The sequence below is a fragment of the Pan paniscus genome, chromosome 3, assembly GCF_029289425.2.
Source record: "Pan paniscus chromosome 3, NHGRI_mPanPan1-v2.0_pri, whole genome shotgun sequence".
Taxonomy (NCBI): domain Eukaryota; kingdom Metazoa; phylum Chordata; class Mammalia; order Primates; family Hominidae; genus Pan; species Pan paniscus.
This window is the reverse complement of record NC_073252.2, coordinates 163,776,110-163,794,232: the sequence shown is the minus strand read 5'-3', so window position 1 is coordinate 163,794,232 and position 18,123 is coordinate 163,776,110. Positions and strand designations below refer to the sequence as shown.

The window sequence follows — 18,123 nt, the reverse complement described above, 5'->3', positions numbered from 1 at the left end:
AAGTCCTTCCTCAAATGCTGACTCTCTTATTTAGATAAAGCATGCCTCAGAAATCGGCACAATTACTTTCTGTGCAATTTCCTCTAATAAAAAGTATTTCAGGAATACAGGGACCAAACAGACACAAAATCAGTACAAAGGAAAATGATAATTTCTTCATAATGTTTTAAAACTATCATGAAACAATTAAACTTTAAGAATTCTTGAGCCATTTGCTTTTTTCTCCACACATCCTGAACACATTTAGATATTATTACATCACTGATACTAGACAACAGGTTGTTCTTGCAATTTAAATTTACTGAGTATTTTTATTAAAATTATCTGTATGAATATTATAATACAGATTCAGAAAAATTCATAATTTTACAATATGGTCACAATGTCGTTGTAATGAAATTAAGAAACCAACATTTCTGTTGAGATATAAGATGAACTACTCTCTAAAATTCAATGTGACTTACCTTCATAGACAGCTGCAAAGCCTTTTCCTACCCAATTACTGCTGCTACGAAACTCAATCCACATTCTGCTGTCTGTAGAAGTAAGAACTTCAGGCAACTTGTCCCCACAGAATCTACCTAAAAGAAATAAAAGAATAAAGAGAAACTCCTAAATAGGACTCTATATTCTACGTTCTTTTTGTACTAGTCACAAATAATATGTAAACACCGATTTGGTTCACATTTCCATTCCAAGTGATTGCAGCCACAACTGTGCCTTAAATTTACTTACTAATGGTAGATAAACAAAACAATGTCTTCATATATATTTATAAAGTATTTGACCATCAGCCTCAGAGTAGCTGACTGATGTCAGTATTGTTACCATATGTAGAAGTAAGATGGTTACTCAAAAACAATATTTGAAAAAGGTCAAATGATGCATCAAGGTGGGGAATATTATTTAATGGGGAACAGAAAAAAGGTGCAAGTCACCCTAAGAAAGTGGTTTCAAATTGTCAACCTGGCCAATAGCAGGGAAATGACTTGGTTAAGAATGTGCTCTCGGCCAGGCACAGTGGCTCACGCCTGTAATCCCAGCACTTTGGGAGGCCGAGGTGGGTGGATCACAAGGTCAAGAAATCGAGACCATCTTGGACAATATGGTGAAACCCCGTCTCTACTAAAAACACAAAAATTAGCTGGGCGTAGTGGCACGTGCCTATAGTCCCAGCTACTCGGGAGGCTGAGGCAGGAGAATCGCTTGAGCCCGAGAGGCAGAGGTTGCAGTGAGCCGAGATGGCACCACTGCACTCCAGCCTGGCGACAGAGCAAGACTCCATTTCAAAAGAAAGAAAGAAAGAAAGAAAGAAAGAATGTGCTCTCAGCTCAAAGTGGAGTTCTTTATTCACCCAGGTTCAACAGTACTCCTGAGGAAAATCCCAAGGCTACTCTTGGTATCTTTTATCACTGCACACATTCCATCTCATCTATAAAGCTATAATCTGTAGATTATATCTGTATAGGCAGAATAACAAATACTATCAGAAGACTTGAGCATAATTTCTAATTTCTTCTAATTCTGTATCCAGAAATATGAATTACAGCAAATGAATATAATACCTGTCATTCCTTCCTTCCTTCCTTCCTTATCTTTCCACAAATATTTATGCTTATGTCTGACTCTATGCTCAAAGCTTTCACATGATCACAAAATGCTTAAATATAACAAAGCACATGCAATAATTCTACAAACATGTTATCCATTTTTGTGTCTCTGGAAATGGCATACATAGTTTTAGTGTATGAAAAATGTAGCTGACTTGCATAAAGCAAGTTCATACTAACAGCTAACAGGTGAAGACATATTGTCCTAAATTGCAAAGCAAATTAGAGGCAGGTAACACAGAGCAGTGTGTTTTAAACTGTAGTGTGCATCTGAATTTCTAGGAAATCTATTAAAATGCAAACCCTAATTCAGAGGATATAGAGTGAGAGCCAAGTTTCTACAATTCTAACAGTTTTCTAGATGATTTTGATGCTACCAATCTAAGTGCTGCACTTTTTGGAGCAAGGTCTTAGAAGAAATAGTAAGGAAAGCTTTTCACATAAAAACCATGATTACACTGCCTCACTCTGGTGGTCCATTATACATTGAGCCATGTAATGCTGATGGTGCTCTAAAAAGAAGTGTCGTTCAGAATTTTAGCTCTAGATTTGTTTCTCTAATATGAGTTTAATGAAATATTTTCTTTGGCTTGTGCGTACATATGTAAAAAATTGCTTCATCTAGGCTAAGAAACTAAATACGGAAGACAATGTTTTCCTCAACCTGACTTACCACATTAGTTCAATTCTTTATTTTTAAATATTTCTACAGATCTCTTGGATTTACTATGGCTGCTGTCACTTTTAATACAATTGTGCCCATTCAGTAGGTGTTAGATGTTAAAAGAGCTGTACAGTTCATCAATGCAACTGAGCAAAACTACTTCTAAAAGTAAAGAAAAAGTTACAATCTCAGAAAAAGATCAATATAGAGTAGATGCCTGCATGCTCCAAACAGCTCTCACCTTTAAGTAAAACAGAGGGCAACAGTAAACTGCCTATGCAAGTTAATAGTGTGGTCTGTGGTTAAACGTTGGCAGCAGACTTTCATGAGCACCAGATCTGAGCTACAGTTTATGACACAAACTACAAATGTCTCTTCTCAGCCACAGAAAACTCTCTGAGAAGCAAAATTGTGACATCTATAATATAATAAGAGTTAATATGCTTGGCATAGGAAGCCAGCTACCAAACATGTACCTAATAGTTTACATTACTGGCTTAGCAACAAAACAAAAACAAAACACACAAACACACAACATGAACACCCACAATTAGTTTTTTTAAAATCAAAAACTGATTTTTAAAGCAAAAATACAGAAACACTGTGAGGAGTACTCATGACAGGCACAATATATGAGAAAGTTATTCTCAATCATTATATTCAAATCCTAGTATCTACCTCACAACTTAAGCTAGCTCAAATTAATTAATCAGTCAATGTATTTATCCATTTGTCTTTGAGTATTTTTGGTATGGTTGAAAAAAGTATAACTAACATAAAAATAATGTTAGTCACACACATTTTTAACTCTAAGATGACTCTTGAGAGAATCGGTTGGTTTTTTTGGATGGGACAGAATAGAGACATAGCCACATAAGAGGGAAAAGATATCTTACCAAGGAGAGGTGATTTTCTCCAGTACCCGTCTCTTACTTCAATATAGTCATACCAGCACAAACTACTCTTGTATAGATCCATCGTTGTAAAATTTAAAACAATCTGCAAAATGGAGGTAAGCAACCCACAGAGTAAAAATGATTGTATCTACACATAGTGATTTGACTCCTAAAGGTAAGGAACCCTGGTCTACAGTAAAAATGCATGTGCAGCTAATTATTTTTCTATATCATAATTATCCTAATAGTTTTTTTCTGAACCAAACCTTGAAACCATGTTTTCCCATTTTCTTTAACTGTTTTACAATGTCAGGAGAAGTACAATATGAGTAGTTGAACAAACTAGATATTTTAGCAATTAACAAAAAGTTTCTGTAAAGTTAATCTGGACAATTGTAAAGCAAACAGAAATTTTTATTCAAATAGTTTATTTTGAATTTTCCCAAGATAAACATGGCTTGAACCATGAAGAATTCTATTTTTTTATGAAAGTCTTTTTAAAAATAATTTATTTCAAAAATGACCAGACATCTATAATTATGTTAAAAATAACCACCATGTGCCACTTTCCCAGAACATATAATATCATTGTGCATGTTGAAATGTTTTAAATACAGTCCTAGAATTAGAATTTATCCATCTAATGATAATCAAAGGCAGATGTCACTATGTTTCTCTAGATCCAAAGATGTATATACAAAGACCTTTCAAGTTACAGCATCTTGTACATGACCCTTATTCTGTGCTTTGTTTCAAAATGATGCTGTTGTGTAAAGATAACTCAAGAGACAATTCTAGGAAAGACAACTTTCTTACTGCTTTATAAATGGACTTTACTTTCCAAACAACTCTTTTTTTCTTACTTGATTACACCAAAAGTAAAGCCAAACTTACGCGAGAAAGATGCTTATCTGATGCAATGGAATTCATTTGGATTTTTTTTTTCACATTCAAAAACTCATTCTAACTCTATTCTGCTTAAAACATCTGAGATGCTTAAGGCTCATAGTAAGCCATTTCTCTACTCTAGAAATTGTGATGGACTTTGGCCAAAAGCAACAAATTTTGAGTATTCCAAATGCTCCTACTACAAAACTATAGTTTGTAGCAATATTCAAAAATCCCTTTTGTGAAAATACAAAAGGCTGAATGTGAAAGAAGTCTCAAGGAATAACAAAGGAAGGAAGAAAAAAAGAAGAAAGAAAGGGAGAGAAGGAGAGAGGAAGGAAAGAAAGAAGGAAAATAAAAACATAATCAATACTGAATCCATATTCTAGAAAAGTATTACCAATTCTGTGCTGGAAAGTATATGCTTCTCCCCTTTCTTGAACACAATATTTAACATCAAGGTAAGCACTAATTATTGCAAATCAATGCTGAATGAACTTACTTCTTTCCCAAATGACACAGGATAACTATAAATATTTCTCATGGCATCTCATATCTAGGTACCAGAGTGATCAGTGATGAAACTGTACACCAAAGTTGGTTTCAAATATCCATATAGACTAACATGTACTTTCCTAGTAACAAAGAAAGAAATCTGCCAAGGATAAGAAAATAGGGGGGTAATTTTTTAAAAATGTAGTACATTAAGTTGTGGAATAAGTTTGTTTTTTTTTAATTGGAGACAGAGTTTCACTCTTGTCACCCAGGCTGGAGTGCAGTGGAGCAGTATCAGCTCACTGCAACCTCTGCCTTCCGGGTTCAAGCGATTCTCATCCCTCAGCCTCCCGAGTAGCTGGGATTACAGGTGCCCGCCACCACGTCCAGCTAATTTTTGTATTTTTAGTAGAGACAGAGTTTCACCATGTTGGCCAGGCTGGTTTTGAACTCCTGACCTCAGGTGATCCACCAGCCTCGGCCTCCCAAACTCTGGGATTGCAGGCATGAGCCACCGTGCCTGGCCATAAGTTGGTTTTAATAGAATTGTTCATTTATTTTTATCTTCCCTCTTTGCAGTTTATCTTTTTTCTGTTGTTCTTTTTCCTCACCTCATTGTAAGGTTCCACTTTTTAAATGTTTACAAAAATTTTCAAAATATCCAAAGGCAAAGCATTGATCATTTTTACCAATAATCCTCAACACTTGATTATCAAAATGCTTTAGTATCTAATTTATTTTTATGAATTTCCCACAATATTTTCTCCTACATCTCTAAATACCAACGCAACATTAGACTATATTCAGGATATAACTAGGAAATAATACCTGGTTTTTCCCTTTAACTTTGTGTTTACTTTAAGTCTGCTCCACATGGAGAATACTATCACTGCCTGATACTATGTTTCATTTTGCATTTATGTTTTCCCTATAGCAACCACCAAGGTTTCAACTCTATATGATTATATAAGAACTCATTTATTAAAACAGAGACAGCAAAACTTGAATATAGACACAAACAGAGACTCCCCCAGGGCTCACGTTCTGGCTTCCCTCTTAGATTGAAAGGGTAGTTTTATAATGATATGCAAATAGCTTCTACTGCCTTCTTCATGAGGAAAAAAAATAAAGCTAAATTAGAAGTATGTGTATTATCAATTTCATCCAAAATTAAAAAGTGCGTTTGGATTGCAAAGAAATAGTTAATATTTGATCTCTTGAAACACACACACACACACACACACACACACACAGTTGGATGGGGATAACTCTAAGCAGAAAATTTTTCTAACTTGTTTTTAATCTTCTAGTTTAAACACCAAGCACCATGGAGGAACATAACTGGCCTGACATTAACATAAAACACAGAGTCCTTTAAAAGCAGAAAATGTAATAAAGATAGGTTTTCTAAAATCAAATCATAGGGCTCTGATTATAGACATAAAATTCTGGCCTTTGACTAAGGTTGCTAGCAGGATTCGTACTTGAATAACAAATCAAACACACTTGGAAAATATCTGCTCGTTTTACATTATGTTATTTTATGTAAACATATTGCATCTTTCCCCAAAGAATGATCAAATGAAAAATACAAAACACAACTATATAAATATTTTATTTTTGACGTAAGTATAAGTAACAACTCAAAATTAATTATAGCTCCCTTGGAGTATGAGATTGAGGGAACAATTTTAAGATTTCCTGTGATCTGTTAGGAGTCTAAGTTGCAACGTTGAATAGATGTCACGCTGCCAATTGTACTTATTAAAGACTTTGTTTTCCAATGCTGGAGAGTGAAGAATCCTGAAGAAAGGCAGATCAACAGTTCAAGGGACTGGATGTCTGTGAGTCTCCAGAGAAAGATATAATCAATGAACTTTTTTCAGCACAATTAAGATATTATTGGCTACCTAAACAAATTCCATGAGCACCACAAAAAAGGCCAATTAGCGTAATATTTGCACCATACCTTATAAGGCTGAAGATACAGAATGTACAAACCTTGCCAATTAGACTGAAAAAGCAGCAAGATAAACTAGATTGCTATGCTACAGCCAGAAGAAGTCTGCACAAGTCTAGTAAACTTTCTAGAGTGGTGATATTTTTTTTCCCTCAGAAATAAGGCTGAGAGAGAGTAAATCAGGTATCAGTAAACTATAACCCATGGATCAAATTCTGCCTGAAGCCTGTTTCTGTAAAAGTTCTATCGGGACCATTCCTTTACCACATGTTGTTTATGTCTGTTTCAATGCTACAATGTTAGAAATCAGTATTTGTGACAAATACTGTATAGCCTGCAAAAACCAATATATTTACTGTATGTTCTTTCCAGAAATGTCTGCCAGTCTCTGGAATAACTGATCATTAAGCTTTTGTTCAGCTCTGAAATTATATCATGTTATAGGAAAAAAAAATACAACTTTTTCTACATCTGGAAGCTATTCTTGATTGGGAGTCAGAAGACCTGGGTTCAAGTTCTAACTTCTCAGTTCGCTGGTTTACTTAAACATTCTGAGGTTGAATGAATCTTACTGCTGTAAACGGAAGGTCACCGTATCAGGCTTATCTCACCAGAATTAACTCGCAAGAGTTTAATTGAATGATGTGGAGAAAAATACTCAGGTAATCCCAAAGCACTATTAAGATTCTTATGTATTATTATTTTCATGGTATATATTCAGACATTCCTCACAATATAAACCCTGAAAAAATATATAAAATAAAGTATTACTCCATTTCCTTATTCCATCTATGCTCTGAAACATACAAACATCAGTTTGATGACAGGTGGAAACCAAGAGTTGAATTATTCTATTAAAATAATTTTTCTGCTTAAACCTATGTGATAACATCTGACTTTGAAATTTTGATGAATCATCACTCACTATTCATCAGAACATTTTTTATACCTCTTGCTATGGTTTGAATGTGTATGTCCCTCCAAAATTCGTATGTTGGAAATTAAATTTCAAAGTGATAGTATTAAGAAGTGACGACTGGAAGCTGATTAAGCCAGGAGGGCTCTGCCCTTAGAAATGAGATTAGTGCCCTTATAAAAGGGCTTGAGGAAACAAGTTCATCCTTTTATCCCTTTGTCCCTTCCAACCCTTCAGTCAAGTGAGAATGCAAGAAGAAGCAGAGAATGAGAACTAACCAGATACCTGAATCTACAGGCACCTTGACTTTGGGCTTCCCAGCTTCTACCTCTGAGAGTGAGAAATAAATTTCTATTGTCCATAAATTACTCAGTCTGAGGAGCTTTGTTATAGCGGCATTAATGGACTAAGACTTCTCTTTCCTAAATTCCCACCACACCCCTACATCTAGTTAATTGTCAAATTCTATAGATGATATTCTATAATATCCCTAAAAATACTCCTCCACTTCTTTTTCCTTTTTCATGTCAATGCTAGCTGTACTTCTTTCCTGAATATAATGTAATAGTTTCACAAGATGTGCTTTGGCTTTTAATTTTACTCTTCTCCATTTCGTCCTACACTTTATGGCCATAGTAATCTCAATAGAGTTTGCTTCCCATCAAGGTTTTGGAATCGATGACTCTAGTCATAACCCAATTTTGCTGCCTCATCTTCCATTATCTCAAGCACATAAACTTCATCCCACTCATCCCTAACTTCTTGCTATTGTGCTCTGACAAGGTATTCCAATCTCAGCTCTATTCCCATTCCTTTACGTAAAGTGAACATAATTCTATGTGGACTCTACTTTCCCCTTCCTTGTTCCTTGAAATTCTTCATATCGCTCAAAATCTTTATTGAATGCTACCATCTCTTCAGTCATGCATGGATCTTCCAACAAGATCTGAGCTTTCCTAAAGTCCATGATAAATTGTATTTTCTTTTTTCAGTTATTTTTCAAAGTTTAACCATTATATTACTAGGTTATAAGTTTAAAATAGCAATAATTTATTTCACACATCAAAAGATACATCTATTTTAATAGAATAAAAATGTATTTATGTAGTAATTAATAAATTTAAGCAATGTCTTTGGCAATATAAATACACTATTGTGAATTGACTCCATATGTGTAAATCATAGATGAGTGATTAAAAAGAAATATCTGCAAAAAATAGTCAATAGCTTCTAAATGGGTTATATAGGAAAATAGAAAATATTAAGTCTATTCAAGACATAAGCAATCTGCCCTTGTTCAAAGGTTAGTCAATTCTAAGGGATGCAAGAATCAATACCATGCGCTTCTATCAGCTCAACACAGCTACCCTCTTAGCTGCACATTTTGGATTGTTGCCAGCATGAACCATGCAACATCAAGGATAACCTTAGATTGAACAGAAATCCCTCTGTACTTTGAGAGGCTCGATCTAAGAAAGATATGCATGTGAACTGAACCCCTTATTTTTAAATTGTGGTATAATATGTGTGCACAATGTAAAAGTTACCATTTTAACCATACTTATGTGTACAGTTCTGTGCATTAAGTACATTCACATCATTGTCCAACAATGACTGTATGTTTTAAAGACAATATTTTTCTCTTGCCCAAAATAACATATGCTTATTGCTGATAATTTTTTAAAGGAACAAAGAAGACATAAAAACTATTTGCAAACTCAGCAGGTAGAAATAAGCATCATTTTCTTATATATTCTTCCATAAATTTGTCTCTAATGTACATAATTTAAATTACAGAACTTCTCATACCACTAACTTTTGATTTGCCTTAAATATTTCATAATATATTGTAAACATTTTCTCAAATCAGAGTTTTCTTTAGGTTTTCAAAATTTATTTTGTTTCCAATTTTCACTATTACAATAAACAGTTACCTTTGCACACACTCAGATAATTGTTCTAGGATAAATATCTGGGCAAAAGTGCAGGTACATTTTGTAAAGTGTAATACAAATTACCCAATGTGCTTCTAAAAGGTTATTTTAATTTCTACTTTCAGGAGTTGCATATCTTTATGATCACTTGATATTAACATTCAATTCTATCTTTACCAATATTACAGGTGAAATATGACAAATTATTGTTAGTTCAAATAGCATTTCTCTGATTAAGAATAAGATTAAAGAATTTCATATATTCATTGAATATCTACTTGCAATGATACTTCACTAAATTTTCTACTTTCTCAGGCATTTTCTGCTGTGGGGTGAAACTTTAGTTATCAGTTTATAACAGCTCTTTACATATGAATGACCCAATGGTCCCTCATCCTTATGTGCTATAATAGTCTCTGTTTTCATTTTTATTTGTGCTTTTTGTATTTTTATAAAAACAACTTTACATGGATAATCTGAACAAGTTATTTTAAATTTTCTTATTTTCAACTCATGTATTCAACATAATCTTTTTCAGAAAGCAAATAAAGCATTGTTTTCTTTAGAAAACTATGCAATATGAAGTAGAACTTGTTTAATTTTTTCACATATCCTTTAAAATGATTTAAGTATTATTTACTGAGAAAATCCATTTTCCCAATTTATTTGAAAAATGATCCTTACAAGTACATGACAGAAGTCTTCTATGCCCTCAGGCATAATTCTGGTCTTTTTAGTTTGTCCGTTGATACAGAAGACTTTTTGACATTGCCACAGAATTTGAATTACTGAGGCTTCATAATGTTTTTCTATCTTATAGTGCAACCCACTCCCCCATATTACCATTGTTTGTGAATTTGCCAACTATTTTATTTTTAAGATAAACTCTAGAAAAATTTGGTCTGTTACAAAACAAAGATCTATTGGAATTTAATTTGGAATTACTATACGTTAATTTGACAAGAACTGATAATTTATAATACTACACTTTTACATTTCGGTTCATGACATGTTATTCTGCTTATTTTAGTCCCACAGTAGAGTTTCTAGTTTTCTAAAATATGTTATATTTTAATATATTTGTTTTTATTTGAATGTCTCTAGTCTTGCTTAACTTTTGGTTGATTATTTTGATTTTAGAGAAAAGAAAAAACACATTCTCTATAACTAAAGAAAAATTTAATAATTAGCTCTGGCAAATGTCAGATGCCACATGTGTGATGTTAGATAAGTTACTCAATCCTTTCTCAACTTCAATTTCTTTGTAATATGAAGATAATTCTAGTACTAACGTCAGTAGGGTGCTGAGAAGATTAGAGAAGCTTGGCACAGCACCTAGTATAGTGTAGGCACTCAAGAAATACTAGTTTTTTTTCTATTTATTGTATTTTTAAAAAATTCCTTCTACTCCTATTTATTCAATTGTTTATCATTATACGTTGAATTCTAATTCATTCAGTATTTGTGGAAATTTTGAGACAGGTTTTTGCTAAATTTTGACCTATCACTTTTCAAATTAACATATTTTATAACATTGAAATAAACTCATATTATTGGAATCAAAAAAACTTAAAGCCGGGCATGGTGGCTCATGCCTGTAAGCCCAGAACTTTGGGAGGCTGAGGCAGGTAGATCACTTGAGCTCAAAAGTTCAAGACCAGCCTGGGCAACATGGTGAAACCCTGTCCCTACTAAAAATACAAAAATTAGCCATGTGAGGTGGTGCATGCCTGTAATTCCAGCTACTCAAGAGGCTGAGGCACAAGAATTGCTTGAACTGAGAAGTGAAAGTTGCAGTGAGCCGAGATCATGCCATTACACTCCAGTCTGGGCAACAGAGCAAGGCTCCATGTCAAAAAAAAAAAAAAAAAAAAAAAGACCTTGCAATTGCCATAATTTATAAAATTTATAAATGATACATCTTGATTTAACTTATTTATATAACAGTCGTGTGTTTATATTCATATAATAAGCCATACATAGTTCTATTTTTTTGGATTGTATGAGGTGTGCCTTTCAGAATTTTACTTGTTTAAAAAAATAAATAAACGGACTTCACATTGATTTATAATACGTTTAAGATACATTTTGTTACATGAGAGGTATCCAAGAATTTGGGAAAACTGCCTTCAGAAATCATCTTAAGCAGCTTCATTTTATGAGTAATTCTTTCTTTGTTCATCCATTTTATATGGGTATTAACTTATTAAATTTTTAGTGCTTGGTAAATCACTTTTGATAACTTTAATGTGCAAAATTGTACATTAAAAATGTTTGAAATGAAGGTATTTTTGCAAGCTTTTATTTAAAACAAAGTTAAATGTGCAGCCAACTATATCCAGCGAAACTATAGTTTTATAAATTCATGTAAAAAATCCACATTTTCAAACAGAAAAAAACAAAAATGCTAATTTAAAAAATAATCTATAATGTAAGCTATAGGCAGGACCAAAATAAGCCATAATGGAAGTCAGAAACATGAGCAGGAATGCTGAATAAAAACATTTAGTAAATCTTTAACAAATGGTGTTGAAGAAACTGGATATCCACATGTACAAGAATGGTTTCTATTAACACAATATTGATTAAAAACCTCAATATAAGACTGTAAAACTATAGAACTCATAGAAGAAAACACAGGGTAAAAACTTCATGTCATTACATATGGCCATGATTTCTTGGCTATGACACCAAAAGCACAGGCAATAAAGCTAAAAGTAGACAAGTGGTATGACATCAAACTTTATAATTTGTGTTCATCAGAAGACACGATCAACAGAGTGAAAATACAACCTGTGAAAGAGGAGAAAATATGTGCAAATCATATCTCTAATCAGTGCTTAATAACCAGAATATATAAAAACTTCTACAGTTGAAAGACAAAATCAAATAATCTGATTTAAACATAGGCAAAAGACTTGAATAAATATTTCTACAAAGACGATATACAAATGGCCATTAAGCATACAAAAAGATGCCCAAGTTATCACTAGAAGATGTTCACTAGTCATCAGAAAAATTCAAATCAAAATCATAATGAGATATCACCTGACACCCAGTAGGATGGCTACTATCAAAACAACAGAAAATAACAAGTGTTGGTGAGGATGGACAGAAATTGGAACCCTTTTGCAGTCTTAGCGAGGACTGTGAAATAATGCAAATACTATGGAAAACAGTATAAAGGTTATTTAAAAAATTAAACATAGAACTACCATATGATCCAGCAACCTCACTTCTGGATAATCAAAATAATTGAAAACAAGGTCTCTGAGAGATATTTGCAATCCCAGGTTCATATCAGCACTATTCACAATAGCCAAGAGGTAGAAGCAACCTAAATGTCTACCAATGAATGAAAGGATAAAGAAAATGTGTATTCATACAATGGAATATTATTCAGGCATAAAAAATAAATCATGTCACATGGAAGAACCTTGAGGGCATTATGCTAAGTGAGATAGTCCAGTCACAAAGGGACAAATACTCTATGCTTCCAATCATATGAAGTTTCTCAAATTCATGGAAACAGAAAGTAGAATGATGATTGCCAGGCACAAAGGGATGGAAGGAAAAGGGATTTGTTGGGTTTAATGAGTATAGGGTTGCAGTTTTGCGAGATGAAAAAGTTCTGGCGATCTGTTTCACAACAAAGTGAATATACTTAACATACTGAACTGTACACCTAAAAATGGTTAAGATGGTAAATTTTATGCTATGTAGTTTTTACCACAATAATATTATAGTTTATTTTACCACAATAAATAATAAAAATCCATGGTAGCATTTGCACATGTAAAACTAATGTTAAGTGCAAAAGACAATAGTGTCTCATTTGCGTGATTAAAAAAAGGTATCAACAAATATGCAAAGCAATATCTTATAAAAAGGGAATAATCTTATATGTTTTAAGATCCTTTTTTGAATTGGGATAAGATCCTTTTTTGAATGGGAAGAGGCTAAAGATACAAATTAAATATAATTTGATTAAGAAAGAAAGCTGGTAGAGAGTACCAAATGATAGAGTATACATTTAAAACTTTCAAACCAGTAGAGAGAAAAATACGAAATGATAAAAAACATAATTCAATGCATAAGAAGGCAAAGGGGAAGAACAAAAAAAGAGATGTATTAAAATGCAAATAAGAAATAAAAACACACCAATAGTCACAATAAATAGAACTGCAATGAGCACTCTAATTAAAGACAAAACCTGCCATCATGGGTTAAACAAAAAATAAACTGGACTGTATACTGTCTAAAACACACCAATAGTCACAATAAATAGAATTAAAATAAGCACTATAATTAAAGACAAAACCTGCCATCCACTGATTAAATAAAAATAAACTGAATTGGATACCTGAAACAAAAGGTTGGAAATTATTGAATGTCTAGATGTCTACAACAGGACAAATATATACCTGGCAAATATATTAATCAAAATATGAGTGTAGCTTTACTAATAATAGACAAAATAGAGTTTTAACCCGAACCATCTCTAGAAATAAAGAAATTCATTATACAGTGATAATAGTTTAATACATCAGGGGGATAAAATGTTGTAAACATGTGTATAAAATGATATAGCATAAACATATATACAACAAAAATTAACAAGGCTATGAAGAGCAATTAACAAATCTACCATAGTGACAAATATTTGTAAATATCTGATAAACAGACAAAACAATAATATAGAGAATCTATGAGCATCACAATTAAGATGATGCACCCAACCATTGCACAAAACATATTTTTAAAGCAAAGATTAGTCTTATGAATACTAGTCACATCCAAGGTCATATCAGCCTGAAGCTATTGCAAAGACTGACACACAAAGATAGTGCTTTACCTAAAGGTGACTCAAGGAGAGATAAATAGGAAAAGGATGATTGAAGAAACAATGTTTGCAAAGAAGAAAAACACATTACTGAAAAAATATGTGGGTTAAGAAGAAATAATAACAATAGAAAAAAGTAGAATTCAAACATAACAAATACTCTATTTTGAGCTGGTGGAATTCAGGTAAAGTAGTTCTGAGGGGAAAATTACAGGCTTCAGTGTCTGCTTTGGAAAAGAAAAGATGCTTGAAATTAATGAGTTAAATTCCCAGCTCAAGAAGTAAGAAAAAAAACCCAGCAGAATGAAACCAAATATTAGGAGAAAGAAAATAAGAAAATAATAAAGACACGAGGATTATAATGAGTTAAAATTGTTCACTGGCTTCTTATAACGCTCCAATTTATTCGCTAATCATCATAAATAATATTAAGAAAAACAATAGATGATAGATTTTTTCTTCCTATTTACAACATTTTTGGAAATATAGTTTTATAGATAATCATACATACAAGAAAAATAAATTAGCTCAATGCTAATGGTGAGAGTTTTGGAATTGGACAGGAGAAATGTTTTTCCCAGATATTAACTTGCTGTTATGAAACAATTTAATTTGATTAATCTTGTTCCCAAACTTTTCATATTCTATGAGGTTTTCTTTTTAAAATCATGTATACTTTCAACTTGTTCTCAAAATTTGTATCTTTTAAAGTTCACTTTTCAGTGTTGTAGTAAGAATGACCTTCAGAATATATTTTCTGACTCTTGTTAAAAGAACTTAAATAAAAATCGATCAACACCTATAATCATATTATAACACTTCTAATTTTTAAATTAAAAATAACTATATCAAGAACTATGCATGCATTCATGTATTCCAAGTCAGTTGTAACTTTTTGCACCTAAAAATTATTTATGTTACATGAGTATTTCATTTAGCGTTTCCACTGCGAATATTATAAAATCCTGGACAACTCCATACCCATGATTATCTCCTAATACCATTCGGTTATCATCAAGAACATCAAACTTTTAAAAAAATTGCAATTGCATTCCCACCACGGCTAATGAGAGTACTTAAGTTCTTCCAGGTAAATAAGAATCAAAGACAAAGTACAAACTACCCATAGGTCGTTTTTCAACCCATTCCCCCTTTTCAGTCTCCCCCATCTAGTAGTCTTCAGTGTCTATTATTCCCATGTTTGTGTCTATGGGTGCTCAATGTTTAGCTCCCACTTATAAATGAGAACTTGTGGTATTTAAATTTCTGTCCCTGCATTGATTCATTTAGGATTATGGCCTTTTAGCTCCATCTATGTTGCTACAAGGACATGAGTTCATTCTTTTTTACGGCTGCATAATATTCCATGGTGTATGTGTACCACATTTTCTTTATCCCATCCACCATCAATGGGCATCTAGCTTGATTCCATGTTTTTGCTATTGTGAATACTTTTTAATTTCTTCTTGAATAAGAACTGAGTTGTAACATTTTATAGAAATTTGCCCATTTTACTCATTGTTTTTAAGTTATTGATATAATGTTCAAAAGATTCTTTTACTCTCATTTTGTTGTCTAAAGACTCTATGGTTCTAATAATCTTTTAAATTTTTTTCCCAAATATTAGATAATTGTGCTTTCTCTATTATTCTTCATCTTTCTTGATCAGACATGTTTTCATCTATTTCCTTGGGGTTTGTTCTTATCTATTTTTTTTTTTTTTTTTTTGAGACAGAGTTTCGCTCTTATCGTCCAGGCTGCAGTGCAATGGCGCCATCTTGGCTCGCCGCAACCTCTGCCTACGAGGTTCAAGCAATTCTCCTGCCTCATCCTCTTGAGAAGCTGGGATTACAGGCACATACCAACATGCCCAGCTAATTTTTGTATTTTTTGTAGAGATGGGGCTTCACCATGTTGGCCAGGCTGGTCTCAAACTCCTAATCTCAGGTGATCCACCCTCCTCGGCCTCCCAAAGTTTTGGGATTACAGGCGTGAGCCACCGCACCCGGCCTTGTTTTTGTTTTTGACAGAGCCTTGCTCTGTCACCCAGGCTGGAGTGCAGTGGTGGTATGGGATTTCAGCTCACTGCACTCTCCCTGTCCGGGTTCAAGTGAGTCTCCTGCCTCAGCCCCCAGAATAGCTGGGATTACAGCTGTGTGCCACAGTGCCAGGCTAATTTTTGTATTTTTAGTAGAGACAGGGTTTCATCATGTTGGCCAGTCTGGTCTCAAACTCCTGACCTCGAGTGATCCGCCCACCTTGGCCTCCCAAAGTGCTGGGATTACAGGCGTGAGCCACCTCACCTGACCCATTTCCTTGTTTTTTTTTTTTTTTTTTTTAAATCAATTCAAACTATCAACTTTGTTCATACTTCCAATCATATGTTATTTTCATGTTATTAATTTTATCTTTTACTATTTACTTTTAAAATATCTTTTATTTTATTGCTGTTTTTCTAACCTCTTCATATGGTCGTCTAGGCTCATTAGCTTGAGGTCTGAATTTCATATTTCCTAATGTAGTATTTAAGTCTGTGAATTTTCTTTAAACTAAGTACTACTCTATTTGCATTTTACAGGGTTGGTATTCAATATTTTTCTGATATTATAGTTGAAAATAGTTTACAATTTTCATTATAGTTTTTTCCTGGTTGAACTGGACATCTAGATATATATTTTTAAATCTTAAAATATATGGGGATTTTTCTAAGCGTCTTTCTGATACTGATTTTTACCACAATTTCATTCGTGTCTGAGAATATAATTTGTATTGTTTCAACCCTCCTATTGCATTAAAAATTTTTAAATTATATCTTTCAAAAAAATTCCTGGAGTTTAAGCAATTCCCATTATGAATTTTCTGAACTTTTTAGTCCATTTGAAAACTCAAACAAGAATAAAGGATAAAGCAAATTTATATTTGAAGGATGATGAACTTTTGTACTTATATAAGAGTAAAATAGTGGGCTTGACGGTATAAACTACCTTCTCCCCTGGGGTCACAGAAACTCTCCAGATGCAGTGTGTGTAAGAAGGGTAGCCATTGGGAAATCCTGGAGAGGAAAGGTTGCCATTGGATTCTTGTAGAGTTTCTCCACATGCTGAAAGGAAAAAAATATATAAGATCATTGGTTAATTTATATAAAATACGTGAATATCATAAACAAAGCCATGAAGGGTTTTTTTGGTAGTAGACAAGACTAAATGTTTGTATTTTATAGAAGACGTTTCCTTTCTAAGTAAATTTCTTTTTATGTCCCTTACTGGAATTCCAGTATATTTAATGGCATCATTATGGTGAATCACCGAATAAGATTATAAGATAAATAATGTGGCATTCATAAAATTCTTCCTCATGGAAACCTTTCTCATTCATTTCCAAGGAGCCAGTAGCCCCTCTAAAGCACACCCATGTTCAGATTCAGGCCAGTGATACCTGGACGATATGGCTCTGGGACCACGTGAAACATTTCACTAATATTATTGATTTAAATTGAGGCTAAGCTTAAGTGAATATCATATCAAGTTTAAAAAACGTTACATAATAGCTAATGAGTAGTCAACAAAGGTAATATCAAAATGTGAAACAATAAACTTTTTTTTCAAAATAAGAAAAAATATATATGTATATAAACATCATGGAAGATTCAAATTTTCCAAAAAGATGTAAATATTTATTTACTTTTCTCGGTTGAGGTTAAGTAGAAGTTGCTAAAAAAGCAATTTGTGTATTTTCCTCTTGCTAAGCTTGTCTAATTCCCTGGAACCAATTTTCAGTCATTTGAAATAGCAAATTATTAGCTGCATAGCATGAGGATCTGTGTTCACCCAGGGCTAGTTCTCAGCACCATTCTACAACGGGCTTCCCTGTTGCTCTTGCAAGAGATGCAACGTGCCATGAACCTAGGCTGTTTGAAG

General features: G+C 33.1%; 1 protein-coding gene across 3 annotated transcripts in view; it reads right to left on the bottom strand.

Annotated features, from left to right (window-relative positions):
- The window catches only part of TLL1 (tolloid like 1), a 232,432-nt gene that overhangs the window by 61,845 nt on the left and 152,464 nt on the right, over positions 1-18,123 (bottom strand). For 2 of the 3 annotated variants that reach the window (XM_003821793.4, XM_034959377.3), the window contains 3 exons: positions 17,191-17,306; positions 3,171-3,273; positions 465-581 (listed from right to left, as the gene is read on the bottom strand). In XM_003821793.4, the coding sequence (XP_003821841.2) occupies positions 465-581; positions 3,171-3,273; positions 17,191-17,306 (336 nt within the window). Of the gene's footprint in view, positions 1-464; positions 582-3,170; positions 3,274-6,240; positions 12,157-17,190; positions 17,307-18,123 lie in introns of those variants that run through there. The other variant, XM_063603976.1, reaches the window with a different exon arrangement.